The following is a 19186-nucleotide window of genomic DNA, read 5'->3' on the forward strand; positions in this document are numbered from 1 at the left end:
ACACTAACAATAATACAAAATACATTTAAATAATAACAATAGTAATACAAAAATGCAATTAAACATAGGGGCGGCCGTACCCTGTCACAAGGCCCCAAGGTAATTTTTCAGGTTTTTAGAACATGTGTTTTGGGGAAATTATTTTGGCATACAGTTCAAACACACACTATTCAAAGGGGAATTTAAGGTACTGTACACAACACGTTTCTGTGTACAAGGGATAGGAAAAATACCAAAGGTTCAAAGTGAAAATCACATCAGTGACCAGGAGTATTACATTCACTAACACATTTTTGATTAATTCTGATAAATTCCAGACTTCACTACACACACAGAAACGCTGTCTGCTGATCTAGCCATGTCAAATTTTGTCACTGTTTCCCATTTATTTCCACTCTCTTTCTGCACCGTATTTAGTCACTTTGCCTTAAACCTTGCTTCACAGTTTTGCTATTTCAAGTTTGAAAGGCTTCATAATTCCTGTGGTACTGGTATGTGAACTGCCAAAAAAACCATTTCCTTTATGCAGTAGGCACAAAGTACTATACAGTAATACGGCTGTTCATACATGTATATGTATTTGCATTACATATTGTTGAGAATTTAGAACCATTTTACAATAATCATATGAGATTTTGTATTGATTGATTAAATTAACCAGTGATTCTATTTTGCGTATTTGCTGTACATCCCAAAAGAAAAAGAAAATAAAACTGTCAATATTAGGTGTATGGTAAATTACATTTAAAATGAACCATATGGTTTTCTCTGCATTTTTGAAAATCACATCTTGTTTGTCACACATTATTCTGGGACATAGCGGCAGCAAAGTTCAGTTTCTTATTCAAATCACACTCAACAACATCATTTAAACCTGTTTATTGTGTGATACAATCATTCTGGTTATTCTTAATTCATTTCTTAGACGTCATGCATGGTTACATTTTAGTGAGAAGGAAACTATGTATCCAGGACATTTTCAGTAATTATGCTAAAGTAATGATTTTCATAATGAAAATTGTTATCATAAAAAAAAAGTTTCTGCGAGTCCAGTGAACCCTTTCATGAGCTTGAGTGTGATTTCTGCAGTTACATTATTTGTAGGTTTAATTAACTTTTTTTTTTTCTCCTGCAAACTCCGATTTTAATATACATGATTGTTGTGATGTGCATCATGCTGTTTGTCTGAAACTCATTTTAAAAAGAATCGGCATGCCTCAAACGTAAATCTTTGGGGCAAGGCTTAAAAACCTGATAAATGTCATTTATGTGTCAACTATCATATTATTTCATATTAAATTTCATATACACTGAGTGTACAAAATATTAGGAACTCCTTCCTAATATTGAGTTGCACCCCCTTTTGCCCTCAGAACAGCCTCAATTCGTCGAGGCATGGACTCTACAAGGTGTTGAAAGCGTTCCACAGGGATGCTGGCCCATGGTGACTCCAATGCTTCCCACAGTTGTGTCAAATTGGCTGGTAGTGGATCTCTACTCCAAATAGCTCGTTCCATCTCATCCCACAGATGCTCAATTGGATTGAGATCTGGTGACTGGGCAGGCCACTGCAGTAAGCTGAATTCACTGTCATGTTCGTGGAACCATTCCTGGACAATCCTAGCCTTGTGGCATGGGGCATTATCCTGCTGAAAAAATCCATTAGCAGATGGATACACTGCTGCCATGAAGGGATGCATCTGATTGGCAATGATGTTCAGATATCCTGTGGCATTCAAACGTTGCTCCACTTTTATCAAGGGGCCCAATGTGTGCCATGAAAACACACCCCACACCATCACACCACCACCACCAGCCTGCAATGTTGACACGCGGCATGATGGATGCATGTACTCATGGTTTTCTCCTTACCCTAGTCCTCCCATCAGCGTGAAACAGCAGGAACCGAGATTCATCAGACCAGACAATGTTTTTCCAATCCTCCAGTGTTTTCGTTCCTTAGCCCACTGCAACTGCAGTTTCTTGTGTTTTGCTGAAAGAAGTGGAACTCTGTTAGGTCGTCGGCTGCCATACCCCATTTGTGTCAAGGTACGACGAGTTGTGCATTCATTTATGGGTCTTTCGGCATCAATGTTGTACTGGACTGTCAGTTGACTAACTGTAGCCCATCTGTTGCTCTGCACAATTCGTGTCAGCCTCCTTTGGCCTCTTTCATCAATGAGCCGTTTTTGACCACTGGCCTGCCGTTGGCTGGATGTCCTTTGGGTGGTGGACCATCCTTGATACACATGGGAAACTGTTGAGCGTGAAAAACCCAGCAGCGTTGCAGTTCTTGACATACTCAAACCGGCGCGCATGGCACCTACTACCATACCCTGTTCAAAGGCACTTACTGTAAATCTTTTGTCTTGCCCATTTACCCTCTGAATGGCACACATACACAATCCATGTCTCAATTGTGTCAAGGCTTAAAAATCTTTCTTTAACCTGTCTCCCCTTCATCTACACTGATTGAAGTGGATTTAACAGGTTACATCAATGAGGGATCATAGCTTTCACCTGGATTCACCTCGTCAGTCTATTTCATGGAAAGAGCAGGTGTTCATAATGTTTTGTACACTCAGTGTATAATGTAAATATCAATTGATTAATTCAGTTACTTTAATGTGTGAAAATAGTGGACTAGCCACCACCTATGTAGGTTTACAGAGAATTTTGGATATTGTTTTTGAAGCAGTTCACTTTTTGTTTTTCCTTCTAGAATGATGATATTGAAACTGATATCAACAACCTGCGACCAAAGCAGGACCTTAGCCGACCATTTGAAGAATTAAAAATATATGAGCGTTTTTTCCCAGAACTTACTGAAAACTTCCAGGTAGAGCTGTATTTTTTTCCTTTCTGATTTTGTTCCATGTTTGTGTTCTGTATAGTTCTCTAAGGTACGTACCTAGTTTAGGTCCAGAATTATTATCACTGACACTTCAATTTCAGGAGTATATTAGATTTGTTGTTCACTAATATATTCACATATCCTATTACATAGCCTAAATTAAATAATTATAACATGTCAGCTTTTATTTAAATAATCAATGGTTTCCATTTCCATTTTGTTTTAGCAATTTATTGTTCAAACTTAGCCTAACCATGTGTTTTTTTTTTGTTTGTTTGTTTTTCATTTTGTAGGGATATGACTTTGGTGCAGAGTGGTCCAGTAAAAGCATGCCAGTAATGAAACCAAAAGATCCAGTCCCCATAGTTGTACCCACAGCAGGGGAAGAACAGTCTGCAGACCTCTGTAGCACAAAGAAAGAAAAAAAACTATTGAGAAACGAAGAGCAGACAAAACAGACCGCTTCCCGGGCAGGGGACTTTGAAAACCCACCGGCACCCTTGGGCATTAACAGCTTAAAAATCACAAAGAATGATGCTGACGTGCAGGCAAATAAACTGCTCCCTTCCCAGTACCTAAAGCATGAGCTACACAGGGAGATGGAACGATTGAATCTAGAAGGAGAAAGTGTTTCAAAAAATCTTAAAAACTGTAATTATGCCTGCGTGAATGGACAGAAAAACAAAGGTGGACACCAGTGCTCTGCCAGCAGTAAAGGCTGCCAGCAGTTCTCTGGAAGCAGTGAGCCTTTACCACATTACGGGTCCTCTCTGCTGTGCTCCCCCGGGGTGGAGGTAGATCATGACGATGACTCTAGTTCCTCTCATTCCTCTGGAGAGCAAGGCGTTCTGGAAGTACCAGACACAGCAGCTGTCCTACCTTTACATGACCCAGAGCTCTACATTGAAACTGTTAAACACACCAAATCAGTTCCTGAATACACTGAAGTAGCCTACCCTGATTATTTTGGTCATATTGCACCAACTTTTAAAGAGCATACCTTAGAACGACTGTATGGAGTACAGAGGTAAGTTGATATGAAATGTTGCAACATTAAAGAATTTGCTCCAAGTAAAGGTACCGTGAAAACTGGTGTATAAGTGCCCCCCCCCCTTTTTGAGACAGCAATTTCAGGAAAAAACCTATAGGTCACACTGGTGTATAAGTCGCTCCCCCCTTTTTAGGACCCCCTAAAAATACCCAGAAAATAGAATTATACAAAGGTTTTTATAGTAATTAAGGAATAAGTGCCTTAATCGTTTGGTTGTTAGTAGCTTATTGATTCCAGAATCTCATCAAGCAGCTTCTTGAAGTTTTTACCAATTCTTACCAACATGAAGTCCAATATAATGTATAACATTTGTTGCTTTTAAAATGTTTAATCTAATTATGAATTGGTTTAACTGCATATGAGAGTGTCTACCAATATTGTTGTGGTGCATCCTTCAGAAAGAGCCCTAATTTGTAGCCTTTTGCTTGAGAAAGTTGGACAGGGACCAAAATATTAAAAAATGTGTTATTTCGAAAAAAACATGATTTACTGTTCTTGACTTTAATGCAGAGCAGAATCTATCTCAGATTGTTTAATCATTTCTTCATTACCTTTACTGGGAATGCTAGGTTTTATATTGGATACCAACTGATAGTCATTGTAGCTTAAGAATGTACTAGGGAAAAAATGTGCTCCTCTCATACTGTAATTTATGTTGCAGAACCAAAATCTTCCAGGATATTGAGAGACTAATCCATTCCAATGACATCCTTGATAAAGTTGTGTATGATCTTGACTTATCTAGGTAAGAATTTGTATTTGTGTTCACATAAAGGCATTTCAAATTAACATTAACAAGCTACAGGAAAAGATTCTTGACCTTTGTGATCACATATTATTTGTAAAAATGTAAATGTTCATTCTTCTTGAGCCGTCACATTTTTGTTCAAACTAGGTTTTAAATATGCATATAGACCTTGCAGCCCCTGAAGTTACAGGAAGTCTCAAGATTGCAAACATTGTAAATTAAATTCTATTGAAAATATGTATTCATCTGAAATGTAATCACCCCCTGAACAAAAGCTAGTTCCTGTAACAGAGAAGGTGTTTAGCATAATTGCTTGTCATGTGATGACAGATACAATACAGGACACATAGCGGGACTTGTATCAAGCATTTGCGACAGTGTTAAGGCCATAGCGCCGAGTTCATGCCAACCTTAAAATTGCCCTGTACGTATTAATCAGGCCGTGTTAGCATAGCCAAAATGTGCTCCACTGCGGAATGCGGTCCGCCGCTCATTAGCCATGCATTTTAAGGCATGTCAAGCCCTAATTATATTGTAGCGATCTCGGTTAACGCAGGCAGGTGCATCACACAGGGCGAGGCAATCCACACACAGGCGGAGGGGTGGCGCGAACCCGGGACCTCTTGCACTAAAGCATAGCGCCGATACTGATGTACCAAAGAGCCGGCTCCTTTGCAAGGAGCGTATATCAGGTCTTTGTGTGTGATTACGTCACCTACCAGCCCTGCTGCTGCCTTACCCCGTGGACGCTGCACTATTCATGTGCAAATTGTAGGTGGGGCTCATTTGTAAATTAAGTCTGATATTAAAATGAGATTTATGAAGCGGCAGAACAGCAGCGCTGGCCCTTATGTGGGTACAAAGAAAAACTCAGAAAGCAGTTGATAAGAAAGAGCATTATGGCAGCAGTCATATAGGGGCCCGGAAAATGCACTGTATTTTTAAAAGAAATTCACGAATGACAATAAAAAAAACAACAAATTTCACGGAATGTCACAAAACTGACAAATCGATATATATATATATATATATATATATATGTGGAAGGGTGGTGGGTGATTCACTGACACACAGGAGACAGAAGGTGTACTTGAAGCACTGTACAGGTGCCCAGTTTTATTGTGCCGGGTGTATTTTTTTCTTTTAGCCCGCAGAGGGCGCTCTTCACCGTGGTCTGCTTACCAACGATGGTAAAAACAGAACCACGAAATACCAGATGCGGTACAGAACAAGTGCTCAAACAATAATTCAAAAACCAAAGGCGAAAGTAAAAAGGAAAATAAAACACAGTAACAAAACTACAAATAAAAGGTGCTGCACTTCGGCAGCGTTACCCCAGCCGTCGCTAGCCGCACGGCCCGGGTCTCCGTCCTACTCAGTTTCTTTTCTTTATCTTTTTCGTTTTCTTTTTGGTCCCAGTTTTCTCTCGGTCCCGGCTGTTCTCAGCTCTCAACCCGAGCTCCCGTACTTCCCGGTACGTCTTTTAAAAGGGCAGATCTGAAGAAACAGCAGATTATTATTTTATAGGGTAAACAATCCCATTAAAGCCCGCCTCCCAGCCACTCAGAGAGGGGGAAAGCGCACACACCCTCTTCCCCACCTCTCCATGTCACCGCCATGACTGGCAGGCCGACCCCACGGGACTGCCACCCCCTTCCTGTATATAATAATGATTTCCATTACATGAGAGTAGATGTTAAAACTTCATGCTGATTTGAACTCGACTCTCGTCAAGATAAGCACCAACTAAGACGTAGCTTCACAGTAAGCTAATGTGATCCATCTGCGTCTCCATTCATTTGCGTTTCCTTCCATCTGATGATGTAGCTGTCCTGCCTGGTGTTGATGGCTGAAGTGTAATGCTGGCTCCTGGAATCAGCTTATTGTGCCTTATACAGTGGTTTGCAGAAATATTCACCACCCTGCAAAGTTTTCAAATTTTGTTGGCACCTGAGCGTACTCCACAATGCTTTCAAATTAGACTTTACATGTAGAATTGACACAAACTACTCCACATTGATAAAGTTAAAAAACATGCATATTGTATATATAAATAAGTAAAATTTACAGGGAAAAACAGATTAATCTCAGTTGCATACGTATTCAACCTCTTTGCTACTGCAGCCCTAAATCAGCTCAGGTGCAAATTATTTGTTTGAAAGGTCGCAAAATTAGTGAAATGGTTTCAGCCTGTGTGTACTGAAGGTGGTTTAACTTGTAGATAATTTTCTCTCAGGTATATAAAGACTTTCAAGCTGCAGCTCATGTAGTGATCCAACAAAGCAACCATGATGACCAAGGAGCTTTCGAAACAAGTCAGGCATAAAGTGGTAGAGAGACACAGAGCAGGAGAAGGGTACAAGAAAATTTCAAAGGTGCTGATTATCCCTCTCAGCACAGTGAAGTCCATCATTAAGAAGTGGAAGATGCATCATACCACCCAGACACTACCCAGATCAGGTCACCCTCCCAAACTGAGCAGCCGGGCAAGCAGGAAACTGGTTTGGGATGTCACTCTGAAGCCAACAATGATCTTGAAAGATCTGCAAAGTTCTGTGTCTGAGGTGGGAGTCAGTGTTCACACATCAACAATAAGCCAGTCCCTACACAAAGCTGGCTTGTATGGACGGGTGGCAAGAAAGAAGCCATTACTCAAAAAGCCTCATCTTAAAGCACGTATGGAGTTTGCGAAAAAGAATGTAGATGATACTGCAGACATGTGGAAACAGGTTTTGTGGTCAGACGAGAAAAAAATTGAACTTTTCGGTCTAAATTCCAAGCACAACCCTGCACATCACCCAGTCAACATTCCAACTGTCCAGCATGGTGTTGGCAGCATCATGTTATGGGGATGCTTCTGTTCAGCAGGGACTGGGAAGCTTGTCAGGGTAGAGGGGAGAATGGATGGTGCAAAGTACAGGCGAATCCTTGAGGAAAACCTGTTGGAGTCAGCCAAGACAAACTGGGGAGGAAATTCACATTCCAGCAGGACAATGACTCGAAGCACAAAGCCAAAGCCACACTGGAGTGGTTGAACAAGAAGAGAATTAATGTTCTTGAGTGGCCCAGTCAAAGTCCTGAAAATTTATGGCGAGACTTGAAGATTGCAGTCCATCGACGATCCCCAACAAACTTATCAGAACTGGAGCAATTTTCCTGTGAAGAATGGGCAAAAGTTTCACCATCCTACTGTGCAAAGCTAGTAGAGACCTATTCAATAAGACTCATAGCAGTAATTGCTGCAAAAGATGCTTCTACCAAGTACTGACTTAAGGGGCTGAATACTTATGCAACCAGTAAATTTCATTTTGCACATTTTCTTTGCAAGTTTTGCTGACATTTAACCTCCTCCTCATATAACAGTGTTCAGTTTAACCACTACAGCTTTGAATAAAAAAAAGGTTGGTTTGAAAAACTGTCCATAAATTATTTGTAATTCAACAGAATGTGACATTATTGGTAGGGGGTGAATACTTCTGCAAACCACTGTATATATAAAAAACACATTTTCTATTTACATTATAGTCTACTGATGCAAGTTGCCTAAAATGTGTTATCACTGATAGTTCATCAAGAACATCACCCAAAAACCAAGGCTGAAACATTTTAACATTTAGCATAGCTACCGAGTCAACTCTTTAAAAATGTACATTGCAATATTGGAACTTGAGTCGCTATTGAAACAATCTTTAAAAATGTAACTACTGCTGGAAACAAGACGTTTAAAATGGTCTGTGTTGGCTGCAAAAAAAAGTAACATGCAGACAAAGTAGATTTTTTAAAAACCTTGAATGACAAATTCAGCAACATTCTTGAGTTTTGTAGACCTTGCAAACTTATGTCGACACATCAATTAAAATGATTGTGTAATTTATAGCCTATTGTGCTTCCTTTAATCCCAAAATATTAAACAGGGAGAAACGTTAACTGCGAACCTGAAAAACACAAAAGCTTTTGTGTTTTTCTTTATAGACACTGTACATTAGTATTATGTAGAAATGTCATTGTAAAGTATGAGGAGTTCTCCAATCATGAAGCCGGTATTGGCTTGACCCGGTTGCCCTAGTAACCAAATGCATTGAGCCGGACCGTCTACGGCTACTGTAGCACTGCTTCTACTTGATAAAAGTATGACATCAACAACAGTAATGTAAAATACTGTAAGGGAAATAAAATGCATATTTTTCACGGTAGGCAGTCAAATACACTATTTCTGTGAAATTAGTGATATCGTGAATGTTCAGAGGCATTTCTTACGACAGAGAGTGCAGGCTCCTGACCTTCCTGAAAAAGCCAGGAACAGAGGGAAAGTACTGAGAAGAAGGGAGAGTATTTATTTAGGATATGCATTACCTTTTTTGATCTCCCTGAGGATGAAATTATAGCTTGATACCGCCTATTTCATTATGTACAATTCTTTGTATTGGTCGTATAATAAACAATTCATAATCATTATATTTACAGTACTGTGCAAAAGTTTTAGGCAGGTGTGAAAAAATGCTGTAAAGTAAGAATGCTTTCAAAAATAGACATGTTAATAGATTATATTTATCAATTAACTAAATGCAAAGTGAGTGAACAGAAGAAAAATCTAAAATCCATATTTGGTGTGACCACCCTTTGTCTTCAAAACAGCATCAATTCTTCTAGGTACACTTGCACAAAGTCAGGGATTTTGTAGGCATATAGTCAGGTGTATGATTAAACAATTATACCAAACAGGTGCTAATGATCATCAATTCAATATGTAGGTTGAAACACAATCATTAACTGAAACAGAAACAGCTGTGTAGGAGGAATAAAACTGGGTGAGGAACAGCCAAACTCAGCTAACAAGGTGAGGTTGCTGAAGACAGTTTACTGTCAAAAGTCATACACCATGGCAAGACTGAGCACAGCAACAAGACACAAGGTAGTTATACTGCATCAGCAAGGTCTCTCCCAGGCAGAAATTTCAAGGCAGACAGGGGTTTCCAGATGTGCTGTCCAAGCTCTTTTGAAGAAGCACAAAGAAACGGGCAACGTTGAGGACCGTAGACTCGGTGGTCGGCCAAGGAAACTTACTGCAGCAGATGAAAGACACATCATGCTTACTTCCCTTCGCAATCGGAAGATGTCCAGCAGTGCCATCAGCTCAGAATTGGCAGAAAACAGTGGGACCCTGATACACCCATCTACTGTCCGGAGAAGTCTGGTCAGAAGTGGCCTTCATGGAAGACTTGCGGCCAAAAAGCCATACCTCCGACGTGGAAACAAGGCCAAGCGACTCAACTATGCACGAAAACACAGAAACTGGGGTGCAGAAAAATGGCAGCAGATGCTCTGGACTGATGAGTCAAAATTTGAAATATTTGGCTGTAGCAGAAGGCAGTTTGTTCGCCGAAGGGCTGGAGAGCAGTACACGAATGAGTGTCTGCAGGCAACAGTGAAGCATGGTGGAGGTTCCTTGCAAGTTTGGGGCTGCATTTCTGCAAATGGAGTTGGGGATTTGGTCAGAATGAATGGTCTCCTCAATGCTGAGAAGTACAGGCAGATACTTATCCATCATGCAATACCATCAGGGAGGCATCTGATTGGCCCCAAATTTATTCTGCAGCATGACAACGACCCCAAACATACAGCGAAAGTCATTAAGAACTATCATCAGCGTAAAGAAGAACAAGGAGTCCTGGAAGTGATGGTATGGCCCCCACAGAGCCCTGATCTCAACATCATCGAGTCTGTCTGGGATTACATGAAGAGAGAGAAGCAACCGAGGCTGCCTAAATCCACAGAAGAACTGTGGTTAGTTCTCCAAGATGTTTGGGCCAACCTACCTGCCGAGTTCCTTCAAAAACTGTGTGCAAGTGTACCTAGAAGAATTGATGCTGTTTTGAAGGCAAAGGGTGGTCACACCAAATATTGATTTGATGTAGATTTTTCTTCTGTTCAGTTCACTCACTTTGCGTTTTGTTAATTGATAAATATAAACTATTAACATGTCTATTTTTGAAAGCATTCTTACTTTATAGCATTTTTTCATACCTGCCTAAAACTTTTGCACAGTACTGTATATTTGGTTTTATCCGTCGTATAATAATAATATCATATAAAGTCAAGACACTTTCAAATAACCTACCTATTGTTCAATTGAGGTAGCCCATTTGGAGAGGAGGCACTGTTTTTCAGATCAGCTTGTTAGTCTGTGCTACCATAGCCCGTTCTTAGGGTTTCAAAACGCCGGCGCAGCGGAATTTTGGCATTTAATTGTGGCAGCTTACGCTGTGCCTCATTAATTTTGGGCCAGTCCATACATTCGGGTTGGGGTAAAATTTGAGCACTACTTTACACTCCGCCAGTTCAGAGCTGCGTCGGTTAATCTTGGTATATGTCCCCCATAGGGTTGAATTTTTTAAAGTAATTTCCAGCAAAGGTAAGACTAAATAATTCTATCCTGTCTGTAATACACACAAATATAAGTAATTTAATAATTTAAATCAAGTACTTTTTCTTGGTAACTTTTTTGTTTTTTGATTATATTTTTGCTTTTAAATGTTGCTTTTATATTTTTACCTGGCCTAAAACCTAAAACAGGGCCTGATTTTGAGGAAACGCTGTAAAACATAACTGTAAGGCAAAGTGCTTTATGTTTGTGCTGGATTGAGTCGTCCCTTTCATGATGTGGTTTTGAAGGGAGTTTGTTAATAGTTAACCTTTACAAAATTTTACATTTAGAATTCTGTTTGGAGTTCTACTATATATATATATATATATATATATATATATATATATATATATATATATATATATATATATATATATATATATATAAAAATGTATAATATTTGTATACATTTTCATATACATCTGTTTTTTAGAGCAGCCCTACCGTTAAAGAGTAAGTAGCAGGATTCCGAAAAGTATAGCATTACACGTCCCCACGTGTTGCTACAACTGTTTAAATAACGTACCTGTAATTGTTAACATCCTGACCACTTTTTACATGTATACCTTTAAAATCTATTTCAATGCTCTTTTCAAAAGGACTGCTGTAGTGCAGTAATAGTGTAAGGATTATTGCCCACATTGTTAGACAGGTAATACAACAATAACGATCCATGCTGTAATATGGAAAAGAATAGCCAGAGCACTTGTTAAGTTTTTTAAAGTTTTGTTATCTCTCTTCATGCAGTGGTGCGCAAAACTTTTTATATGCCGCCCCCCCTTACTTAGCATACATTTTGTTGCCCCCCCCCCCCAGTGTTCCGGATTTAGTGTAAGTCACGTTAACCACAAAAAGTCCAGATTTAGCTAAATACATACATCTTAATAAACAAGTTTAGAAAATTGTACTTTCAGATGTATTGTATGAATGTTGAAAACACGTATTGTAAATTCAACATTTAAAATCGGTCAATAAATCTTTTTTTAAACTTGGTGAGTCAACATTTAGCTGACATGTTAAATCCAGGTTTCTAACAAATAATACATGTTACTTACTTTTTTTTTTTAACACCTGGTGATTCAACATTTACCTAACAGATAAATCTGAAAAACATTATCGTTCAGCAATTAAATCTAAAAAATTAAATCTGGTTTTTCACAAAGTATTTTGCCAGTTAAATGCTGCAGATTACACTCTGACAGCCAATGTCTCTGCTTCCCCGCCTCCTCTGCATACTACAATGCCAAAAAAATGTACACATATCAACACTTTTAAGAATGTGTTTGTTAACATTTACATATTAAGCTAAATCAGAACTATTTTGGGTTAAATCTAGGAAGAAATACACGATTTACATTAAATCTGGGAAAAACACATAAAATATTATGCTTTTTTTACACTTCTCGTCCAATACATGGAAGCCACATTTCGGGTCTGTTCACTTCAGTTTCCCTGACACTCGCCACGTCAAACATAATTTTTCCGGTTCTACAAGCCCTAGAGTGATCATCAACAGCTCATTTGAAAGGTAATAACTTGGACTAATTACCTGTCATTTATGTATTTATTAAAAAATTTCTATCCTTTTAAAAAATTGTATTTATTTTTTTACAGAACTGAGCACTTTGTGCACCACTGATTTAGAGGACAGATCTCAAACCCCAGTGCACGAGAGCGGACATTTTGAAATAGCTTTGAAACAGACTTTTAAAGTTTAAAGTGTAAAAAGTTGTCAGGATGTTAACAATGACAAGAAAAATTCTAGCAACTCTTTAACAAGACACATTTCACACCACAGTTTGCACAGCTATATCATTTATTGTTTATTTTAAAATGTAAGAAATATATAACATTTAACTTTGTTTGGGAAAAAGTGTGTGTTGCTCTCCCGCTTGCTCACTCCTCTTTCACCACTTGCTGTACCCTGTTCAAAATGAGACCAGCTGTGCATGTGTTTCAAATAAACCTCCTCTTTCCAGTTTAGCTTGAGATGCAGTCATTCCTGTCTGTGCTGTCATCGAAATCGCTCAAAGCCCACATGCAAATGAGGGCACACCCTGAAAGTTATGCCATCCACTGGCACTTACACAGACTGGCCAAATCATGTCACTAAAATCGCATTACAGGGCAAAGGCAGTTTGTTACCATTTGTGCCAGGTTTCTTTTGTCAAAATTAGGGGCAAATGCATTTTGTGTTAGAGGTTTACTCCATCATAAAAGTCAAGCCCATAGTGTTTCAATTCCACCAAGGAAAATAGTTGTCAGCATAGAGTTTGTTTTGTCTTTGAAAAAATGTTTTTAAATTCTTAACATCCAGACTCAATTCTTAACATCTGCACATCTAGACACAATGGGGTTTAAATACTGTTGCATGCTCCTGGTACTGCTTGCAACTTACTGTTTGTCCCCTTTTTCTAAATACTATCATTCTTATACAAAAAAAATAGAAGGAAAACCTGTACGCTGACTTTTCAACAAGGGCTTAAAAATGAACAACCTACATACAATTTTTAATATTGTTTTAAAACTATATGGGACACTACATCTTTAACTTGTGTACTTAATTTACAACAAGGTGCATGTAGGGGCTGATTATTAATCCTGCAAGTCAAAAAGAACAAATAAAGATCAAAAGCATTTACATTAAAACAGCTATAGTAATTACATTAAAAACAAGTATATATAACATCTATGTATCTTTTGAGAATAGTCCACTGTGTGGCGCCATTTGATCTATTCCATAACTGTTTCAATGAAAATGCTGGTGCACAAGTGCACACACTGCTTGCAATAGGACATGTTCTCATCCTTGTAACAGTGTCACCCTCATAATAGGACATGTCCTCATTTCTAAAAGTGTCATTCTTGTAGTATGGCAATACTGAGTTATATAAAAATATTATATTATCAACAGTATGACAATGTCAACAATAACAATTGTCAATCAGCCTGTGCTTTTCTCCCTTCACTTAAACAATTGAGAATATAGCACGTGTGTGTGTGTGTATGTGTGTGTATATATATATATATATGTATGTATATATATATACATATACATGGATGAAGGCTATATTTGCATCCTGAGCCATTCTAAAAAAAATAAAAGGCATAATAATACCACAGTAGTGATGTCAAAACGTGAAAATTCCTCTAGAGGAAAATATACTTGAATTTTGACCCATTCGAGTCCTCAAGACCATCACTTTCAATTCAAACACAAAATGTCTCGTTTTCAATCACTCGATAACACCCACAGTACAGAAATGTTCATTAATGATCAACAAAATGAGAACACGTTAAAAAAAGAAAAAAATGTGTAAAGCTGGTACGTTCGTATCTCAGAAACGGATAATGTCATAGAACGTTTGTACAGCACTGAAACCCTACATTTAAAAAAAAAATCAAACTGTACTGCTGAACCTCGTCTTCTTTAATATTAGCATCACAAGGGTATCCATGTATTATAAAACATAATAGATGGGCCTCTTCAGTGAGTTACAGGAAAACAATTCCATCTCAGGTTCCTGTGACCTTTGGTCTCATAATTTATGACGTCATAGAAACCCTAGATGAAATTATTTTCCTGTAACTCACTCATTTTATATATTTATTTATATATATATATATATATATATATATATATATATATATATATATATATATATATATATATATATATATATATATATATATAGTGACGTAGTAAGGGGAGGATGTGTGCAGAGCAGAGGCTCTGCACATGGGTGCACATGTGTGGGGATGGAAATTGTGTTTAATTGTTTAATTGAGTGATTGAGGTGTGGTTGGAAAAGAGAACAAAGGATGAATGTTTGGTGTGGGTTGTGTAGGTGAGTGTTTGGAAGGAGAATGAGAGGAGAACTATGTAAAGCGTGTGTTAGGAAAGCGATTCAATAATAAAAAGGTATTCCGGTAAATTGACACTGTGGTTCTGTGTTATTGTGATTTAGTCACAGTTGTTTGTTTTTTACAGGAGAACAAGCTTAGCCTGCCCTATTGCTAGAGAGAGGGGAAAAGGTTACGTCCCCAGAAAGGAATATTAGGAGTTTGTTTTGTTTGTAAATAATCACATTCTACAGCGTTTTCATTTCATTCATTTCGGTTTGGTTTGATTATTTCAAGCAACACTTCTTCACTAATATATATATATATATATATATATATATATATATATATATATATATATATATATTAATATAATAAAATAAAATAATTCCATCTTGGGTTTATGTGACGTCATAAACTACGAGACAGTTAGGTCGATTAGTTTATAAACTGTCACAGAAACACGAGATGGAATTATTTTCCTTTAATTCACTGAAGCCCATCTATAATTTTTTATAATACATGGATATTAGTGTCTGTAATAAAAAATACAATAAACGGGTGTTAAGGTTCAAATTGTAAGTGAATTTAATGAACAATAATAACATACATTAAGTCAGTATTAAAGAATCTTAAATATAATTTTCTTTTTGATAATTCAGGAATGGTGAATTAAGATAGGTAGATAATGACTGCAAAAAAGAATGTATTTTTAAGGAAAAGGTATTTCAATGGGGTATGCTTTTTTTTTTTGTTAATAATTGGTCACTGTCAGATTATAAGATTATTTGTTTTGCTTGCTTGTTTGGTGCTCCCATTGGTGGAGGATGATTGTAAATCTTCACAGAGACAGATTTGTTAAGTGCCTAAAAACCACGAATTGTGGGTGTTGTCAAGTGATTGAAAGTGGACTCGGGTGCACAGGAGTCAAATATGGGTCAAAGGTCAAGTATGATCTTCTAGACGAATATTCAATTTTAACGTCACTACTGTGGTATTATGCCTTTTTTTCCCCCGAATGGCTCAGGATGCAAATATAGCCTTCATCGAGATATACAGTGTACTTAACTTCCTTGTGCTCCGTCTTTCGGGTGAGATGTAATTGTAAGTGACTTTGCAGCTGATGCATAGTTCACACACCCTAGTCTCTGTAAGTCGCCTTGGATAAAGGCGTCTGCTAAATAAACTAATAATAATAATAATAATAATAATCTCTCTCTCTCTCTCCTCTCTCTCTCTCTCTCTCTCTCTCCTCTCTCTCTCTCTCTCTCTCTCTCATATATTTATATATAAAATATAAAAAAGCACAGTTAACTGAAAGAAGTACTATTCAAACCCCAACTAAAAATGTATAGAAACAGTTTTCCAAAAAACTGGAATGTCACCAGGAAAGGTTAAAGCAATACTATACATACTCCTAACTAGAGAAATCAGGCCTTGAGTAGCTCATACCTAAGCCGACTGATCTATTAAACTGAATAAGAACATTGCATCTGACAAGCAACATCATTTTTTTTTCCATATGATCATTTTAATATTACAAATATGATTTGGGAACAAGACGTTTCTTCATTTTGTGGAATTTGTTACAGTATTTATTGTGGTTACATGACATTCGCTTACTGTAATGCATTAATATTTTATTTTTCAGTGCGTCGCCTGAAGCATACCTGTCTTTTGCTTTGTTTTTTTCTTAGCTGCCCTATTATTGATGATGGAGAGTCCTTGAAATTTAATTCACAGTTTGAATCTGGGAATGTACGTAAAGCAATTCAAGTTAGAAAGTAAGATATGCTGCTTTTTTTTACTTTTGTTTTTCCTTTAAAAAAAGAATACGAACAATTAAATTGATCCCCCTGCTGTTGATTTAAGAAATAGATTTTTTATTTCAACGACATTTTACATGTTTTTATTTTATACATAATTTCTTTCCTTTTTCAGGTTTGAGTATGATCTTATACTGAACTCTGATATTAATAGCAACCATTACCACCAGTGGTTTTACTTTGAGGTAAGCGGAATGCGGAGTGGTGTTCCCTACCGCTTCAACATCATCAACTGTGAGAAGTCCAACAGCCAGTTTAACTACGGTAGGCATCTCTATCATAAGTGAAAACAAAGTAAAATGTTCACATGAAGCCAAGCCAATATGACTTACAAGCAGATACAATGGGAGAGGTAATGAATCGTGCCAATATATACTAAAACTCCAGCTCTGATTGCTATAAATTAAAGTTACATTTTGTGAGAATGGGGTGGTGGATGAGTTCTCAAGCCACTGCTCATCGAGAGCTGGTTTTGCTGGTTCAACAGAATAGTGTTTGTAGTGACATTTTATAATTTGATCCTGATTGAGGCCTCGGGTATGGGCACAATAGATATCTAACTATCTTATTTTTTTGTATACCATCAGTGTTTGTTTGATTTGATTTTATTGTTGGAACAATAGAAGGGGGAGCAGTGTCTAAAGGTAGTAGTGACACTCGGCGCTCTTGCTATGTTGATTGTCGTTTGGATGAGTGTTAATTGAATATGTTGTTTTACCAAAGAAAAAATTTAAATAAAACACATTTAGAAGTAATGTATGGTTGGAAAAATCTGGCTAATTTTATGCAGTCTTTTTGCGTGCAAGCTCATATGTTGTATTTTACTACAGTTGTAATTTGTGGTAACAACGCTGCAAAAATGTGTTAAAGGATAATCTATATATTGTGCCAAGGCTTGTATATGTTTTTTTGTTTGGAAAGACCATGATTATTGTTACATTTAGTCTTTTTATTATTGCAATTAAATATTGTATTGCCAATTACAGTAAAATAATGGTTCATTGCATGCACGGATACATGAGGAAAGGTAATTCATTAATACTCTTCCATTCATTACTAAAACATTCTACTACACTAAAGAGCTGTTTGTATAGAAATTAGGTTAACACAAATGCCTCAGTTTTCATGTGGTTACAACTTTTACCTTCTGATTGTTTAAACAAACAATGTGGCATTTCAGGGTCTAATACAGTAGACTAAAAATGATTAATTTAGTTACTCTAAAGAATATGAAATTGCTATCTTTGGAGACCAGTAATTACATATAGCTGGAAATGCCTTTTGTAAATTAAATAAAAGTGAAATTTGTGTAGTTTCTTGACAGGCCACAAAAGGGTAGATGTGCTTTTAGCTGTTACTGACAGCTTGTATCCATGGCATCTTCAAGAATGATTAGGCTCTTATGATAGTGTAAGAGCTTCTTCACTGAGATGGATGCTTCTCAAGGTGAAAAAGGTTAATGCCATTCCCTACTGTCAGACACTTGACACCAACAGTTATAGTATTACACAGACTGATAGCTTTCATGACTGTTTTTGGAGATTTGAGAAAGCACTCAGTAATGTATTTTTTGTAGACATATTTTAAAAGGAAACTGCTTGTGTAATTCTTTTACACAAGTGTAATACTGGGTGTATCCATGAAGTGGTCCAATCACAGCTGTTTTAAGTATACAGTACTTCCCAATGTACATATCAGGTATTCTGAAAACTGATTGTGACGTGCAAAGAAAAGTAAATGAATGATTCTCTGAATAATGTGCTAGCCATGTTGGTTGGTTGGTTTTAAGTAGCATATGGTGAAATACTACAGTACATACAGTGCATTTCCCTTTCAAGTGCAAAATGTAACCATTACCGAATGGGTATTTACCTCCTAAAGACCAGAATCCTGAATAGTGCATACCAAAGTTGCTCACCGAGCCTGTGACGCAGTCATGACAGCCCCTGAGGTATCAAAAGGTCTCAGCTCACAGATCTTAGCGTCATTTTCCTTCCAAGACTGACCTGACCTAACCTTGTTCAGATAAGTATTTTGTTGCTTTTATCTGTATATAGTTTGCCTGTTTTGTGTGTTACACAAATTATATGCGATATTTAAACGAATTGCTGTAATCATTGTCTATTACGCATATTTCTGTGCACTGCAGCCCTATGCCCCACATGAAGCCACATGAAGCCAGTGGCTCGAGTCGCTCCTTCCCAGGGATCCAGCAACATAAGTCGGCTGATTTTTGTGCTCTTCCCCCAGGCTGCATAGCTCAGGCTGGAGCTTATTTTCTTTCTCATTTTTGCTATTTAGCACTATACAAGATGTTTTATTTATGTAATTGTTAAATTTCAGTTTTTTTGTTGAAAAAGTCTTTTCTAATTTGTTTTTTTTCTGTTTTTCTCTCAAGTTTTTCAGCCTAGGTAATTACTGGGGTTCCAAATGTAACACA

At 37.4% G+C, this 19186-nt stretch overlaps 1 protein-coding gene across 5 annotated transcripts in view; it reads left to right on the forward strand.

The window, feature by feature from the left end:
- Nucleotides 1–19186, forward strand: part of LOC117409310 (cytosolic carboxypeptidase 1-like) — a 108395-nt gene that overhangs the window by 41421 nt on the left and 47788 nt on the right. For all 5 annotated transcript variants that reach the window (XM_058995965.1, XM_058995972.1, XM_058995968.1 and 2 more), the window contains exons 13-17: nt 2723–2839; nt 3148–3881; nt 4567–4650; nt 16618–16704; nt 16862–17010. In XM_058995965.1, the coding sequence (XP_058851948.1) occupies nt 2723–2839; nt 3148–3881; nt 4567–4650; nt 16618–16704; nt 16862–17010 (1171 nt within the window). The remainder of the gene's footprint in view (nt 1–2722; nt 2840–3147; nt 3882–4566; nt 4651–16617; nt 16705–16861; nt 17011–19186) is intronic.

Source organism: Acipenser ruthenus, chromosome 2 (assembly GCF_902713425.1).
Source record: "Acipenser ruthenus chromosome 2, fAciRut3.2 maternal haplotype, whole genome shotgun sequence".
In the NCBI taxonomy this organism is placed as follows: Eukaryota; Metazoa; Chordata; class Actinopteri; order Acipenseriformes; family Acipenseridae; genus Acipenser; species Acipenser ruthenus.